This window comes from Coenobita brevimanus, chromosome 46 (genome assembly GCF_032717465.1).
Source record: "Coenobita brevimanus isolate Jiangsu-jjx chromosome 46, ASM3271746v2, whole genome shotgun sequence".
Taxonomy (NCBI): Eukaryota; Metazoa; Arthropoda; class Malacostraca; order Decapoda; family Coenobitidae; genus Coenobita; species Coenobita brevimanus.
In genome coordinates, this window is record NC_136999.1 from 50,038,129 (window position 1) to 50,056,283 (window position 18,155).

Sequence of the window (18,155 nt, forward strand, 5' to 3'; positions counted from 1 at the left end):
ATATACCGGGTGCCAATATACTGAGTGCAATATACTGAGTGTCAGTATACCGAGTGCCAATATACTGAGTGCCAATATACTGAGTGCAATATACCGAGTGCCAATATACTGAGTGCAATATACTGAGTGTCAGTATACCGAGTGCCAATATACTGAGTGCCAATATACTGAGTCTCAATATACCGAGTGCCAATATACTGAGTGAATTTACCAACTCACCCTCACCTGACTAAAATCACTCGGCGTTAGTCATTCCAGAGCTGAATAAAATCGTCTAGAGGTAGCAGGAATGAATAACTCCTTTCGTTTGTCTTTATTTAATACTTTAAGACGATATTCACTTCAGTCTCGTTGTGAGGTCTTTGGCAGCTGCGAGACTGGAGATGGAAATGTAAATTAACAGACCAATACGCAAGGTAGCGCCATATTCGCAAAAGCTAACATGGGAGAGGTGACGAGAAGCCCCAGGTTTTTCTCTTTTTTTTTAGGGCTATTTGTGAAATGTCTGTGGTTCTTAGATTTAATTAGCCTGCATCCCACACAACGTCGTGCAGTTAGGTACAACATAAGGAAACCCAGACACGTTTCATCTTCAACAGGAGCTTCACAATGTTGTCAGAAATAATGTGTTTGCCTTTCCCTTCCACACTTTAGCTTTAACCCACTGACCTCAGGATATTATTATTATTATTATTATTATTATTATTATTATTATTATTATTATTATTAGTAGTAGTAGTAGTAGCAGCAGCAGCAGTAGTAGTATTCATGATGACTATATTCAACTTAGGACAGGCTTTTCAAACTAGGGGGGGTTAGGTATGGCATTAATATACTTCTCTGCGAGAGACCTTTACTAAATTTAAAGAAAAGCATTCGGGAGCCGAATGCTAATCGCCCGCCAGAATATGCTGTTGGCCAAGTTCAAGATTTTGGCCATACCGTGATACTCTGAAGGTTTCATGTTAATAGCTCGAGCCGTTCATGAGATATAATGGTGTTAAAGGCGGGCGATAAAAAACTAGTTGACCTTTGGCAGCCATTATGGTGACCTTGACCTTGACCCCGAATACCCATTTTAGAACTCGGCCAAGATTTTGGCCATATCTTGATACCCTGGAAGGTTTCATGTTGATAGCTCAAACCGTTCATGAGATGGGAACACACACACACACACACACACACACACACACACACACAGGCAAACGCATTATCGTTCCGCCTTCTAAAGGCAGGCGATAATAAAATAGTCTGGCAGCAGGCAAGTATAAACAACTAATGGAGTCACCCGGATTTACAGTGCTAAGAATATGGCCGCTGTGGTAAAAAAAATATCGTAATTACGTCCCCACCAGCCTCCCAATACCCCCCTTGCCATCCCCTCCCTTTCCTGTACCCCTTCCTTCACCCTCCCCTGCCAGTACCCCCTTCTCCCTCACCCTCTCCTCTTAGCACCCCCTCCCCCTTGCCCTCCCCTCTCAACACTACCTCCTCCTACCCTCCCCTCTTAGCACCCTCTCCCCTTTGCCCTCCCCTCTCAACACTACCTCCTCCTACCCTCCCCTCTTAGCACCCTCTCCCCTTTGCCCTCCCCTCTCAACACTACCTCCTCCTACCCTCCCCTCTCAGCACCCCTCCCCCCTCACCCTCCCTCCGGGCCACTTCATCAATCATATCGCTACGTTCCTGAGTTTGGCAGTTTCTGTTATATGTATTTTTTCTTTTACAACTGATAACACTCACTCTCCCATGATGCACCTTCAGCTAAATAATAATAATATCACTTTCTGTCCCGACCATGGGAAGCCTAATAGTGAAAATATTAATAGTGAAAATGTTTAGTGATAATATTAGTGACAATATTAATAGTGAAAATATCGAGTGAAAATAGTAAAAGCGTCAATAATAAATGAAAATATTAACAGCGAAACTATTAACTATTCCTATGACTCTCTCAGTTCAGTATTACCATTTAACATCGCCCATAATAGACTACTAGAGTTATTCCCATCATGAGAGGGCTAATGGTGACTATTATCCTCTCTCATGGCCGAAAGGTGGTGGAGAGGGACGCCTTCACGTGATGGCACTGATATACCTAGGCAGCTCCAATGGCTGGTTGTACAAAGGCCCTTCAACTCCCTATCCCCCGAAAGAAGGATGGTGGATTGCAGGAGAGGGCGACCTTTGACCTGCAGTGCACTGGGGTCACATTCAGATTAACAAGAACAAGAACAAGCCAACAACACAACAATAAAACAAAGAAACAACAATAAAACAGCAACACGGCAAAACAACAAAACAAAAACAGAGCAAAAACATAACTAACAAAACAACAAAAACAACAACAATACAACAAAAACAACACAACAAAAAACTAAATAACAACAACAAAACAACAGCAAACATGATAAAACATTACAAAATAATAACAACAAATAACAACAAAACAACAACGAAACAACAAAACAACAACAAAATAAAACATCAACAAAACAAGAGCAAAACAAAACAAAACAACACAACAACAACAACAACAAAACAACACCATGGCGGGTAGACCTATGCTATATTATTCCAGCCAACATCAGGAAATTTTACATGGCTGAAAGTGAGTCATGGGTCCTGAGGGATATTGAGCCTAGCATTGTCGATAGGTATAGTCCTCCTCCTCCTCTTCCCCTTCCTCTTCCTCCTCCTCTTTCTTCTTCTTCTTCTTCTTCTTCTTATTATTATTATTATTATTATTATTATTATCCATCATCATCCTCTTTGTCATCGTCTTCTTCATCTTCTTCTTCGTCTCCTCCTACTCCTTCTTCTTTACTTCCACAAGGAGGTTATGTTTTACCCCGCGTTGGTTGGTTTGTCTGTTTGCTTGTTGTCTGTTAGCAAGATTACTCCAAAAGTTATGAACGGATTTGGATTAAATTTTGTGAAAGGGTGGGCCATGGGCCAAGGAAGAAATGATTAAATTTTGGGCCGGATTCGGATCCGGATCCAGAGTATCCCGCACAATATCTCAAAACGTTCTCATTGAATTTCAATGATATTTTGTGGAAAGGTTGGCCATGGACCAGGAAATAATTGATCAAATTTGGGGGCTGATCTGCTTCAGGATTCGGATCCTATTTAGTGTCAATGGCATTGGCGGAGGTATGCGCTATCTGAGAGCTTTCTAGTTCTTATTTCTATTCTTATTCCCTCCGCGGACGAAAGATAAAGGAGGTTATGTATTCACCCCTGTTTGTCTGTCTGTCCACAAGATATCTCCAAAGGTTATGGATGGGTTTCAGTGAGATTCTGTGGATATGAGGGTCATGGGTCAAGGAAGAATGGATTAAATATTGGTGGTGGTCTGAGATGTCTGATACAGGCGATGGCGGAGGTATGCGCTATGAGTGATGTCTTTAGTAGTAGTAGTAGTTAGTAATAGCAGTAGTAATTATTCTTCCGAGTACTAGTAGTAGTAGTAGTAGTAATTATTATTCCTAGTAGTAGTAGTAATAGTAGTAGTAATTATTATTCCTAGTAGTAGTAGAAGTAGTTGTAGTAGTAGTTGTTGTATTTTATTATTATTGTTATTATTATTAGTACTATTATTATTATTATTATTATTATTATTGTTGTTGTTGTTGTTGTTGTTGATGATATTATTAGAGGTATTGTTATATTCTTAGTTTTATTCTTATTACTATTTTCCACATTCTTATTCCTTCTCCTCCTCCTGCCACTTCATGCATCATATCGCACTATTCCCTTATCCTCTTCCTTTACAAACGATAATGCCCAGTGAACAGATAATGGTTGGTGACAGGAGCGGAAGGATTGGTATTATTATTATTATTATTATTATTGTTGTTGTTGTTGTTGTTTTGTTGTTGTTGTTGCTATTATTATTATTATTTTTATTATTATTGAGGAAGGAAAAACAATATGGGTATTATTAACCTTTTCAAACAATCCAGAGACACCAGATATATGTCCTCAGTTCATAAAATATTCTGTAGACAGACTTGAAAATAAATACAGTTGATGGGTTGAAATTTGATATAAAACATACTCTGGTGTCAGCGAGTTCCAGAGAGATGCAGTTCGGGGAATGAAAGAATTCTGATAGGCAGAAGTTCTGCAATATGGTTGAGTTGTTGTTGTTGGTTGTTTTGTTGTTGTTGTTGCTATTATTAATATTATTATTATTATTATTATTATATTTATTATTAACCTTTTCAAACAATCCAGTGACCCATATATATTCAGTTAAATATTCTAGACACTGAAAATAAATACAGTCTTGATGTATTTTTGATATATAAAATATTGGTGTGATGAGTAAGGATGGAGGTTTGGAGGGTGAAGTGCTTGAAAGGGTACAGCAGGGAAGAAAGGTTGCTGGTTCTTTGAAAGCAGTGATAAGAAACAGGGAAGTGAGCATGGAAGTGAAAAAGTTACTACATGACAGTATTGTGATACCAACTCTAACGTACGGAAGTGAAGCTTGGACGTTGTTGGAAGGACACAAGTCAAGAGTGAGAGCCGTGGAAATGAGTTATTTAAGAGGAGCCTGTGGAGTCACGTGGAGAGACAGGCTGACGAATGAGGATATAAAGGAGCGTTGTGGTGTTGATGTGGATGTGATAGGAAGCGTTATGAGGAACACACTGAGGTGGTTTGGCCATGTGGAGAGGATGGAGGGTGAAAGACTGACGAAGAGAGTGTATGTGAGTGAGGTGGAGGGGGAAAGAGGGAGGGGGAGGCCGAGGATGAGATGGAGAGATGGGGTGGAGAGGTATATGAGAGAGGGGGGTGTGAGTTGGGAGCAGGGGAGTGAAATGGCGGGGGACAGGGCGACTTGGAGGCGATTTGTTTGTGGCCACCCCAAACGGGATTGAGGCGTCTGGCAATAGATAGATAGATAGATAGTAAACGTTACATCATTTTTCTGAGAGGTTGAATGTAAATACTTCGATAGTGAACCCTCTCATGGGGAAACAACTCTAGTTTCTTATTCTAGCAAATGGATCTTGAATGGTGTTTACTGTAGAATTAGAGAGAGAGGGAGGGAGGGAGGGAGGGAGGCTAAAAGAGAATTTGTGAGAGAAGGGAGTCACCGGGGAATTGCGTGCCTATATAGTGTGATACCTGGCCTGTGGTGTCACCTGTGTCCATACCGATGATATACACGGACACGACCCACACAAACACAGCCAATACAACGCACTCACTTCCACACACACCACTCTACACACACACCATTCTACACACACACACCACTTTACACGCACACCACTCTACACACACCACTCTACACACACACATCTCTCTACACACACACACACACACACACACACACACACACACACACACACCACTCTCTACACACACCTCTCTCTACACACACCATTCTCTACACACACCACTCTCTACGCACACACCACTCTCTACACACACCACTCTACACACACACACACCACTCTACGCACATACACCACTCTACACACACTACTCTACTCACACACACCACTCTACACACACTACTCTCTACACACACACACCACTCTACACACACTATTCTCTACACACACCACTCTCTACACACACCATCCTTTACACACATCATCCCCTACACACACCATCCCCTACACACACCGCTCTCTATACACACCACTCTCTACACACACCACTCTCTACACACATACCATTCTCTACACACACCACTCTCTACACACACACCATTCTCTACACACAACACTCTCTACACACATACCATTCTCTACACACATCACTCTCTCTACACACACACACACACACACACACACACACACACACACACACACACACCAGTCTCTACACACACCAGTCTCTACACACACCAATCTCTACACACACACACACACACACACACACACACACACACACACACACACACACACACCACTTTCTGCACACACCATTCTCTACACACACCACTCACTACACACACCATTTCTACACACTTACACCTCTCTGATTCACACACGGCCAGTACTGGGGAGTCGGTGGTGCACTGGTTAGCACTTGTCGCACGCAAGTGGACGGACCCGAGTTCGAGTCTTGGACCGGTCAGACTCTTAGATAAAGTTTGTGTTCCCTCTCGTCTCTTATCAACCGGTATTATAATTGGGGACCTTTACATAACATCGACGGTTGTGGATTATATTCTAGGGGAAAATTGTGACTTGGAAAAAAAAAAATTTGCCTTAGTGACCCCCGTGTGGTTGATAGGCATCACTCCAAAGCCTTCTTCTTGGCCAGCATGGGGAAAGGTTAATTCTGGCCATCACTCTCTCCCTCCTAAATGATCCAGTACTACAATGGACAGAATATGGACTAACACATTTATTTTAATTTACTTTTAAAAATAGGCTCAAGAAAGTTGCTTAAAATGTAACAAAAATGAAACACAAGATAAAAAACACAAAAAGTTGCTTAGAATGCAACAAAAAAGGAAACACAAGATTTTTAAAAAGTTGCTTAGAATGTAACAAAAATTAAACAAGACGAAGAAAAGTTCCTTAGAATGTAACAAAAATGAAAAAAAAAAAAAAGTTGCTTATAATGTAAGAAAAATTATATTCAATATCTGCATGGAATATATTTATCTACGGACCCCTAAATTACTCCTAAAATCTCCACTATTCCCTGTCCATCACTGTCTATCGCTGTCCATCTTTTTCTGTCTATCTATGTATCTGTGCCTCCATATCCCTTATAAAACCCACATTTTTCTCTTTTTCTATTAGTCTATCTACCTGTCCGTCTATCAGTCCATATATCTATCCATCTGTCTGTCTATCCATCCTTCCATATATCTACCTATACATCAATCTCTATTTATCCATCTGTCTACCAGTTTATCCATCTATCTATCTATCAGTCTATTTATCTATCTATCCGTCTAACTGCATCTCTATCCTTGCCTGACACCCCATTCTGTAAGGGGTAATCTCGTTAAATAGGCCTCCAGACATGTCCCTACTCAGTAACGACCCTCTCTGCCAACGCTGCACCCTTCCTTACCTACTCTCCAGTCTTACCTCTCCGCCGTGTCTCAGGCCTCCCCTCTTTCTCCTCCCAACCATCCCACATCCTCTCCACATTTTTCTCTCATTGTCTACCTGTCATGTGTCTCTTTCTTCTCTCTCTCTCTCTCTCTCTCTCTCTCTGTGCGTGTGTGCGTGTGCGTGTGTTTGTAGGGGTTTGTGAGTTTTTGTGTCTGTGTATTTGTGTGTGTTCTTGTGAAAATGTGTGTGTGTGTGTGTGTGTGTGTGTGTGTGTGTGTGTGTGTGTGTGTGTGTGTGTGTGTGTGTGTGTGTGTGTGTGTGTGTGTGTGTGTGTTTGCGTTACTTTTGTGTCTGTGTTTTTTGTGTGTTTGTGGGCGTGCGTGCGGGCATGCACCTTTTTCTCCGTCTCCTCCTTCCATCCACCCACCCTCTTCCACTGGACCCCGACAGAGGACAGCATTCACTTTAATTCTCCGAGCACTTCTTCCTGACTAGCTTATTTCATGGGATGACATATTAATAGCATACTAGGACGACGCTTTTTATTCATATATATTTTTTTCCTGTTACTACCAGACGATTTTATTTACTTCAAGAGATCACACAGGTAATGGAAGGATTAATTAAGCCGTATATATCTAATCCCACCTGTTGCAAAATTTTCTTCCAAGCTGACTAAAATCGTCTATCACTTAGCTGATGTACAGTCGCCAGCAAAAATCCTGTCGCCTCTCCCTGCTATCCTCTCCATGTACTTTGAAAATCTGTGTGGTAAATCTGCATGGTAAATCTGTGGTAAATGTTTGTGGTAAATCTGCGTGGTAAATCTGATTTATCTGACACTGAAGAGGACAGTCAGGTGTCATAAGGAAAATAAATCGCTTATGAAAAGGTGTTAGGGAGACGAGAACGTGGGTCCAAGTTACAGTACGGAAAATCAAACACTTGTAAGCTCTTGATAATGCCACTCTCTCTCTCTCTCTCTCTCTCTCTCTCTCTCTCTCTCTCTCTCAATAAACACATCACCAAAGACCTTCACCAATGGATAGTAAAAAATAAATAAATACCAAAAAGAATAAAATAAAAAATCATTGAGCGATACTGAAAATCTTTGCGAAATTCCTTTACCCTTTACCCACTCATTTTACTCAGCCCCGGAGGAGGATTTTGGAACACGTCAACAAAAACAATCAAAAAACAAATATACGAAAAATTTATATAATCTGAGCCAAAGCTAAATCAGATACAATGATATAGATAGACAGATAGATAGACAGATACAGTAGGTAGGTAGGTAGGTAGATACAACATGTGTACATATTTCTTCATTATATGCATATCAGCAATAAGAAAATAATGTCGAATCAACACCAAAATAATCATACAAGTTGGGACACAAAATGATATGTCCAAAAACACACTTTTAGCATATAATCCACTCGCTCTCAATAAAATCCGTCCAGTATAGGAAAAACATAGACATCTAAAATAGATTCCTTGTTTGTTTATCTCCTCTCTTTAAGCTTTATTGATGGAATTTGGTAATAAATCTAAAGGATACATAGAAAAGTGATTTAGCACGGCGTGGTCAAAAGAATCAGATACTGAAAAATGTGCATTCTTATAAGCAGGTGGAAATGAAAACATGTGAAAATCAATCCTCTTGTATATTTTTCCTCATTTTAAAAATCATAAGGAACATACAAAGGATTATCAGTGCGGAAAGAATTTCAGACGCAAAGAATTTCAGCAAATTACATGTAAATATATTTCAAAATTATACACATTAGTAATCGTCAAATAAATTTTATATATATATATATATATATATATATATATATATATATAGATAGATAGATAGATTGATAGATAGATAGATAGATATATATATATAGAGAGAGAGAGAGATATAGATAGATAGATATAGATATATATACAGAGAGAGATATAGATATAGACAGATAGATAGATGAGATGTTTTGTAGTGTTAACAATAAAAATTAAGATACAGATATACCTAAAATTTCTTGTTTAGAGCTAGTAACAATGGCAAATCTAAAACCATTTCTGTCGATATATATTCACTTTTAAACGTCAACAGCTAAAATCAAAATGTAAAAATACCATATATATATATATATATATATATATATATATATATATATATATATATATATGAGAATGATGGAGTGTGTTGCCAAGAAAGCAATACTGTACCGTTGTGCATTATTCTAGGCAACATGCAACAGCGCAAAGCGATTTTCAATACCAGATACTACCACCCCAGTACTCTCACCCACCTACGCCCACTGCACACCCACTTACACCCACTGCACACCCACGTACATCCACTCCACCTTCACCAACTAACACCCACTGCACACCCACCTTCACCCATTCCATTCCCACCTACACCCACTGTACACCCATTTACACCCACTGCACACCCACTTAAACCCATTGCACTCACACATACGCCTACTGCACACCCACCTATACCCACTGAACACCCATATACGCCCACTGCACACCCACCTACACCCTCTGCACACCCACCTACACCCACTGCACACCCACCTACACCCACTGCACACCCACCTACACCCACTGCACACTCACCTACACCCTCTGCACATCTACCTACACACTCTGCACACCCACCTACACCCACTGCACACCGACCTACACCGTCTGCACACCCACCCACACCCACTGCACACCCACCTACATCCACTGAACACCCAAATTCACCCAAGGCACACCCACTTACACTCGCTATGCAACCACCTGCTCCCACTGAACACCCACAGAAACACACAAAACACCCACTTGCTCACTTTGCACATCCACACACCTACACCCACTGCACACCCACTTACACCCAATAGCACCCACTGCACACCCACCTCCACCCACTAGACACCCACTGCACACCAACTTACACCCACTGTACACACACTTTAACCCATTTACACCCATTGCTCACCCACCTCCACCCACCACACATTCACCTCCACTCACCACACACCCACCTCCACCCACCGCACACCCACTTACACCCACCGCACACCCACTTACACCCAATGCACACCCACCTACACACAATACACACCCACCTATGTAACAACTGCATTAACAAGATGTAACTAACATTTTATGGCCAACACAGAATGTAACAGTTGCATTAACAATTATGTAACTACAATTTTATGGCCAACACAATTATGTAACATTTGCATTAATAAGATGTAACTACAGTTTTATGGCCAACACAATTATGTAACAGTTGCATTAACAAGATGTAACTTTTATGTAACTTTAACTACAATTTTATGGCAAACAATTATGTAACAGGTACAGTAACACAATGGCAAACACAGTTATGTAACAGGTACAGTAACACATTAAAATGATGTAACTACAATTAACACGATGTAACTGCATTTATATGATATTCATAGTTATGATACTTTTACAGTATTATGTATTTCACTTAATTTATAAGTTGATTGTAATGTGTATATAACACGCATTAATATGTTAGGACAATACTTACTGTTGATGGTACACCAGTTTCATGTGACCGAACGATATGTAGGCATAATATAACACAGTATTATATGGAACTATATAGCTATACGTAACAATATGTAAAACTGGAAGTTATGTCTGAGTTCTTCAGGAAGAGTTGCAGAACACATCCGCTTGCCTAGACGAACCAAGAAAGTCAAACACCTCTGATCATGTGTCGAAAACGTGACAGACATACACACGCACAAACGTACGCACACGTACGCCCACACATTTTAGCCGGAAGCTAGAGGGAGATGTAAGTCCGATATCAAATGCAGGAAGGTTAGAAGACAGAGTGGGACAGAGTAGGACAGGAGAGAACAAGAGTTAGACAAGGAGAGAGCGATAGGGAGTAGGAGAATGAGGGTAAAGTAGGAGGACAGCAGCTAGCACAAACTGCTACTAACCATAGGCTACGGGGGTCACGCCAAGCTCTTCACGTTTATTCAAGTGACTGTCTCACATTAAACTCCACCGACCCAAATCTGCCTGTTTCATCATCCCACTTAAAATACGAAGAGAATAACGTGTACACTGTCTTGTACACGCCTCACCGTTACTTTTTCCCAGCGACTCTCCTTCCATCGACGATTTAACCAGATAACCTTCTCTATAGAATTACACCTCTCGACTGCGTCTACTTACACCTACACCCACCGCACACCCACTGACATCCACTGCACACCAACTTACACCCACTGCACACACACTTTCACCCATTTACATCCATTGCACACCCCCCACACCCACCAACACCCACCTACACCAACTGCACACCCACCCACACCCAGTACACACCAGCCTATACCCAATGCACACCCACCTAATACTTCTATCCTACCCTGCTCACCATACTCATGAAGCCTACCTCACCACCTATCCAACATAACACCCACGCCACCTACATAACCAGCCTCGCTCACCTAACCCACTTCACCCACCACACGCACCTCACCCAATCACCCTTAACCCATCTCAGCTAGCAACACCCATTTCCCCCACCACTCACCTCACCCACCTAACCCACCACACCCTCCTAACCCACCACACCCACCTTACCCAATCACTCACTTGAACCACCTAACCCACCACATCCACCTAACCCACCACACCCACCTAGCCCACCACACCCACCTAACCCACCACACCTACCTAACCCACCAAACAGAATCACCCACCACACCCACCTCACCCACTTCACCTACCACACTTACCTCAACCACCACATCCTCCTAACCCAGCACACCCACCTAACCCACCACACCCACCTAAATCCACTTATCCACTTCACCCGGATGATGTACAAAGTCAGTTCCTTCTTGCTGACTTTCTACAGTTTAATTAATCTTAGGAAAAGGCGTCTCACACTGAAGGAAATGGTGAAGGTTGTTTCTAAGAGGTAATAATAGAAAAATCGCCCCTTAAACAGAGGAAAAATCGTCTGCAGAAAGGAAGACTGATAAAAATCGTACGCCCTCCTGCCTGACCTTTCCTGTCTTCTGCAACACACGCCGAGTTTCCTGTTGCGTCTCTCAAAGATTGGTTGCTGTCTTTTGATATTCTCGTGTTTCAGTGCCGCTCTCTCTCTCTCTCTCTCTCTCTCTCTCTCTCTCTCTCTGCGGCGAAACCTACTCCTTTATGCTTTGCTGTTGATCTATCCGTTTTTCTTTCATTTTGTGAGTTTACCTTAAAAGAAAACGAGTATACTATCTCTCTCTCTCTCTCTCTGATCCTTATCAGTCTATTTCCTTTTGCATGCGTTTTCATTTTGCATTCAAGATTCACACACACACACACACACACACACACACACACACACACACACACACACACACGCACAGAAGGCTAGCAGTAACAAACTGAGACGTTTTTCTTTCCTTTGTACCAGAGAGAGAGAGAGAGAGAGAGAGAGAGAGAGAGAGAGAGAGACGGAGAAACATAACTGTCGAGGAAAAGGTCTTAGATAAAAATCAGACCAACTATAACCTTGACCTTCTCACTCCTGGTAATATTTAAGTAATATAAACCCAAGTTCCCCATAGACATGACTCTCCAGTTTCAAAGCCTCTGAATCTCAAAACAAATTACTTAATGATCAACTTAATTCCCAGTAACTTTCCCCTCTTCTCCTGTCCAAACCATCTCACCTTATTTTCCTCCTTTTATCATTTTATTTTACTTCTGTTACATCCAGACCATTTTATTAACTTAGGGAGGCCTCGTAGTGAAGGGGTGAAAAATTCTCAACCCCTTCAGCACGATTACGCCTCTTTTCTCATTCCTTCTACTGATATTTTTTTGTTCATCTTGAGCAGTTGAAAATGATGGTGTGTGTGTGTGTGTGTGTGTGTCGTGGGTGTGGGTGTGGGTGTGCGCGCGCGCGCTTCGTTCTTGCTAGCTCCTGTCGATTTTACTCAATTTAGGAGTGACTTTCGAAGAGGAGTTAGACATTGCCTTCATTTACCCCTTCACTACAGCAGGTCTCGAAGTAGCTGAGTAAAATCATATGGAGGTAGCAAGGAAAAGACAATATTCGTAAATGGATAGGTGTTGAGGGAGACATCTCGTGGTTTGCCTATCTTACACACCGAGGACAGACGAAAATCGCAGGCTGATACATTAATACCTTTAGTACCTTGATGTTTTTTGTTACTTTGTTCACGCCAACACTGAACCATTTTCTGTAACTGAGAGACCCTTCGTTGTCGAGCGGCTTCAGATTTCCATTAACCTTTCAGTACCAAGGGGTTCGCTGTGTTTATATCGTGCTACCGTCATACGAATTTACTCAGCTTCATTTCTTTGTGCAGTAATATCTAGCTATGACTATCTTTCAGTCTGTCAATCATCTATCTATCGCCCAATCCCTTTTCATCCCACCTGGAGTGGTCAGTAACTCGAGTGCTGTCTATTCATCCTATACATCTGGGCTAGGATGACATGCCTTCCTTGCCCCTGAGTGGCATAATGTGAGCAATGAACCCCAAGCATTAAAATTAAGTAACATTTCTATCCAGCCAAAGTAGTAGTGGAAGTGTTCCAAACTTCTACTATGCAGGTGAGAGAAAACTGCCAATTTCAGTGTTTCCAGTCTTCCACAAACACTGTCGTAGATCAAATTTGGGCTGCTATTCCACTGCACCTACTTCGCATTTAGGCATGTCCTCCACTGTCCTTTCTGACTCATCATATAGAGGGAAGCATCTATAGAGCGGGTCTGGACTTGGGGTTTGCAGGAGGGTGTCCAGGTGGTGCTTAGATGACTACTATTTAAGTCTTTCAAGAGAGAGAGAGAGAGAGAGAGAGAGAGAGAGAGAGAGAGAGAGAGAGAGAATGTGCGCACCTGGTTGGTTCACGATCAAATAACTGCCTTGAGTGAGGATGGAGGGTCTTATTACAGTCGGCAGCCGTAACTGATGCACTTGCTTGTTGCCCCACTGTCTTCAGATATTTGTTTTATACACGAGGTATGCTCGTAACATTACAGTACTGATAGTGTTTTGGTGTTCTTGAAAATACATTGATATGTGCGCCAATGACTTTTTTACAGTTAATGATTATCGTTACGTAGTCGTTAGCGGTTTATTCAGATAAATAGTACTCAATATGTATTTAGTCGCCCAAAGAAGTGATGACCCGATTCCCATTACCTTTCCTTCAGTGAGTGGCATTTGGCAACTGCCATGGCTTAGTTATGTTTACTGCACACCGGGAAGAATAGTATTTAAGTAAAAAACAAAACAAAAATCAATATATGTGCTGTTAATATTTTCGCCTCGCATTACGTGAAAGGAAACCACAATTAACTAAAGTTGAGGCTCAAGCCGTACGAAAGAATATGAAACTCACGGCCTATCGCTCAACGGTTCGGGGTTATAATGCGGAGAAACTCTCGTAATGCTTGTTTTATATCCTGAATCAACGATACTGAAGAGGAAATGTCGCATAAAATTAAATCCATAGTTATAAGTAATGTCCAACTCATGTGTCATCCAATCACGAAAAGAACTATAAAAGTATACTCTTATCCACATTTAAATCTTTCTGCGGGATGAAATTCAGGCTGGAAAACAAAGCTGTAAGTACAAAACCGTGAGCACTGAGCAAACAGTGGAGTAATAAACTGCAACAGAGAAGATTATCCACTGAATTTAGTGAAAAGGTGAAGTTATTGGAGAATTACTATACCCTTACCTTAACCTGGCCCAGATTTTCGTCCTTTTGCAACTTACCTCACGTAGCCTAGTCCATTAATAGAGGCAAGAGAATACTACAGCTGCACAGTACTTCCATGGCACTTCTTTCTGACCAGATTCATAATTTAGTATTCATATATTTTTACAACTCGGCATTTAAGATGGAGTTTGGTAGTTTTAGACCAGGTTTAAGTAAAAAGGGTAGTCATTTTTTACTGACAACGAAATTTCACCATATAATAGAATCTATAGGGCTGTCTCAAAAGAAGATGGAAAGGGTGGTGGTCAAGAGCAAGAGTGACAATAAAGAGAATTTAAAGAGTAAGTTGATGTTAGAGAGAGAGAGAGAGAGAGAGAGAGAGAGAGAGAGAGGAGGGACGCTTGACGATGAAAGACGATGACTTACTTTTTCTTGCGTGATCATGTCTAACGGCATGTGGCCCGTGGACATGGACGTGGACCGCTGGGCAGCGCGGCTGCCCTCTTGGGCTCGACTGACAACGTGCCATATATGGCTTACTATTAAATGATTGTTGTTAATCTAAAATACTGAAGACGAACCTCAAGTTATATTTTCACAAGATCAGCTTCTTTTTTTATTACATCAACACCATTAATTAACTTTGGAGAGCACGGAAGTTGCGGGAAACATTGAAGAAAGGTTGCCAGAACTAGGGAGTTTTGTCGGCAACTTAGTGACATCAGCACTTCATTGGGCGATTGCATATTAAATACGATATTTATATAATATACATCATATTATTATGATATATATTATATATAACATGTAGAGCTGTAATATATGAAATATATATAAATAATAATACTGACTGCCTGACGTTGTATCTGCTGTGCGATTTTACAACGGCGGCGGTATGACTGCCTGATTTGTGTGTGTTGATGTGTCTGTAATCTTAGGACGGTGGCAGTATTTTAACTGCAGGTCAACGGCTTCATGTATCGCTTTAGTTGTTTAGGGATTTTCTTTACAGTTCTACATACCGTTACGGCCTAATCAGCAAGGAAACGTTAGTATGATAAAGGCCACATTCAGTGCGGATTCACTGCCATCGTCAAAAATCGGTGTGAGTTTGTAGTGTGTTTTATGCCACAAAGCTTCATCACTGGGGTGCATGAAACAAAGCTTTCTCCAGCGACAACTGAATATTTGTCATCCGAATCCGAACAGAAAGAATGCTGCCTTCTTCCAGCGAAACGGAAGGACTGAAGCGAGGACGCTTTGATCGTTCAGAACAGTTCAGTCAATAGAATGAATACGTGCGTCGTACATGGTATCGCTGATATCTTCACAAGAAAAAAAATCACAACATTGCAGAGAAGTTAATCGTCCCTTGCCGTAAAGATAATTATATTCCGCTGTGTTATTGGATGTAGCTACCTCCCTTTCTTTGGGGGAAGCAGCCTAGGTATATAGTATAGTATAGTTATTGGATGTGATGCTAATCTGGTCACATCAGTACCTCTCTCCAATAATACTGTTCATCGACGAATATTAGATATGTCTGAAGCATCAGACAACAAGTGATTGCCGAAATAAAAGAGTATATTAGGCAAATTTGCAGTCCAGCTTGATGAGTCGACTGACGTGGCTACTTTTGCTCAACTCTTGGGCCCTTGTACTCCTTGGGTAAGGAGGCTTCCTCGCACCTCTTCCTTAGTGAGTTATTTTTGGATAAAGATGGTTAATATCCATTTGTACGCTATTTACGCAGAGTATGGCGATATAGGAAGGATATATGTAATGTAGAACAGGACAATAAGGTTTAATAAGCAAAATAAATCTCATTAGAAAAGGGGTTTGAGAACTTTCTTAACCGACGAGAATAAAGGCCCCTGTGTTTGCACGGTGCATCGTTGGTGGATATTTCAACCAGGGTTTCTTGTTCTGCCATGTTTTGAAATCGACTACAAGAAGTGAAGAAATTTTTCACAAAGTCTCAAACTTGGAGGGGAAAGGGGAGGGAGGACTGAAGGACTTTTGGGGGATAACGTATGTACATGCACAACTGACGCAGCACCAGCACTGCTTCTCCGTTGATCAGGGTTTCAAGGAAGAGTGCATAAGGCAAACCCTGAAACAAGGCAGCTTCATTGTATGCTTCATTGATAAGCTGTGGCATCTAAAACTCTAAGATTGGTACTTGATGATGTGCGCATGGTAAATACGATCAAGTGCCCTAAATACACAACTCTTCCACCTACTATGCCAAGAGTTTAAGACAAGTGTTACCCTTTCACACCAAGGTTTGATGGTTGTCACGAGGGAATTTGGTATCAAGTGTCGAGTCACTAAAGGAGGAGCTTTCTGATTTCTTCACACCTGACAAAATTAAGTGGCTTGAGTTCACCAAGAAATTGTCAGACAACCAGTGGCTTCAGAAGCTGGCCTACCTGAAAGACATATTCCTACATCTAAATTCGTTAAACTTAATCCTCCCAGACCGTTCTACCACAATGACTGACTTCATGGGCAAACTAAGATCATTCAGCATGAAGGTGGAGTTGTGGGAAGGGAAGGACAAAGACGAAAATCTTAGCATGTCTGAACACCTTAATGAGGCACTTGATCAAAGCAAAAGCACTGGAAAACTAGAATTGGTGCACCTTGTGCAAACACTTCTTTTTACCCTGAGAATGTAGTTGCGGTCTTATTTCCCCGAACCTAGCTAGTTGAAATCAAAATTTATTCGAAACCCAATCATTGTCAATGTGCACCTGCTCCCAGATAACATGCAAGAAGGGCTTGAAAAGATGGTGAACGACACTGTTGCAAAAGATGCATTTGAAACACTTCCCCTGACCAAGTTTTGGTCTAAAATGAGTTGACTTATACCGTGTTGTAGCTGATGTTGCGGCAAGGACTTTGCTGATGTTCCCTAGTACTTACCTATAAAGGCAAGGATTTTCATCGCTGCTGAACATGAAAACTAGCACTGAGCACGGTCTAATGTGGAGCAAGACCCATGAGCGTGTCTGTCTAATACTGCTTCTCGAACTGAAAGACTTGTTTCGTTCAAAACAGACACAGCCCTCACAGTGAAATGTAATACTGGCTGTACGTATATGGTGTGTAATAGGGTGTGAATTCGCTCATGTGTATGTATGTATGTTTTTGTATAATAGGGCATGTACTGTGCTGATGTATGTATGTTTCTGTGTACTAGAGCATGTACTTTGATCATGTGTATGTATCTGTGTGTAATAAGGCGTGTGCCTTTGTGATGTGTTGTATGTTTGGTTGAAGCATAGTACAGTTTCACCTTCTTTGTTGTACGAGTAGTATCATTGTGCTTTGATTATGATGTTCACACTTAACTCCTGA

At 41.3% G+C, this 18,155-nt stretch overlaps 1 protein-coding gene across 1 annotated transcript in view; it reads left to right on the forward strand.

The window, feature by feature from the left end:
• The first annotated feature begins 17,287 nt into the window (after window positions 1-17,287).
• LOC145398722 (putative neural-cadherin 2) overlaps window positions 17,288-18,155 on the forward strand; it is a 428,971-nt gene continuing 428,103 nt past the window's right edge. The window contains exons 1-2 of the mRNA XM_080271522.1: window positions 17,288-17,431; window positions 17,998-18,061. Coding sequence (XP_080127648.1) covers window positions 17,288-17,431; window positions 17,998-18,061 — 208 coding nt within the window. The remainder of the gene's footprint in view (window positions 17,432-17,997; window positions 18,062-18,155) is intronic.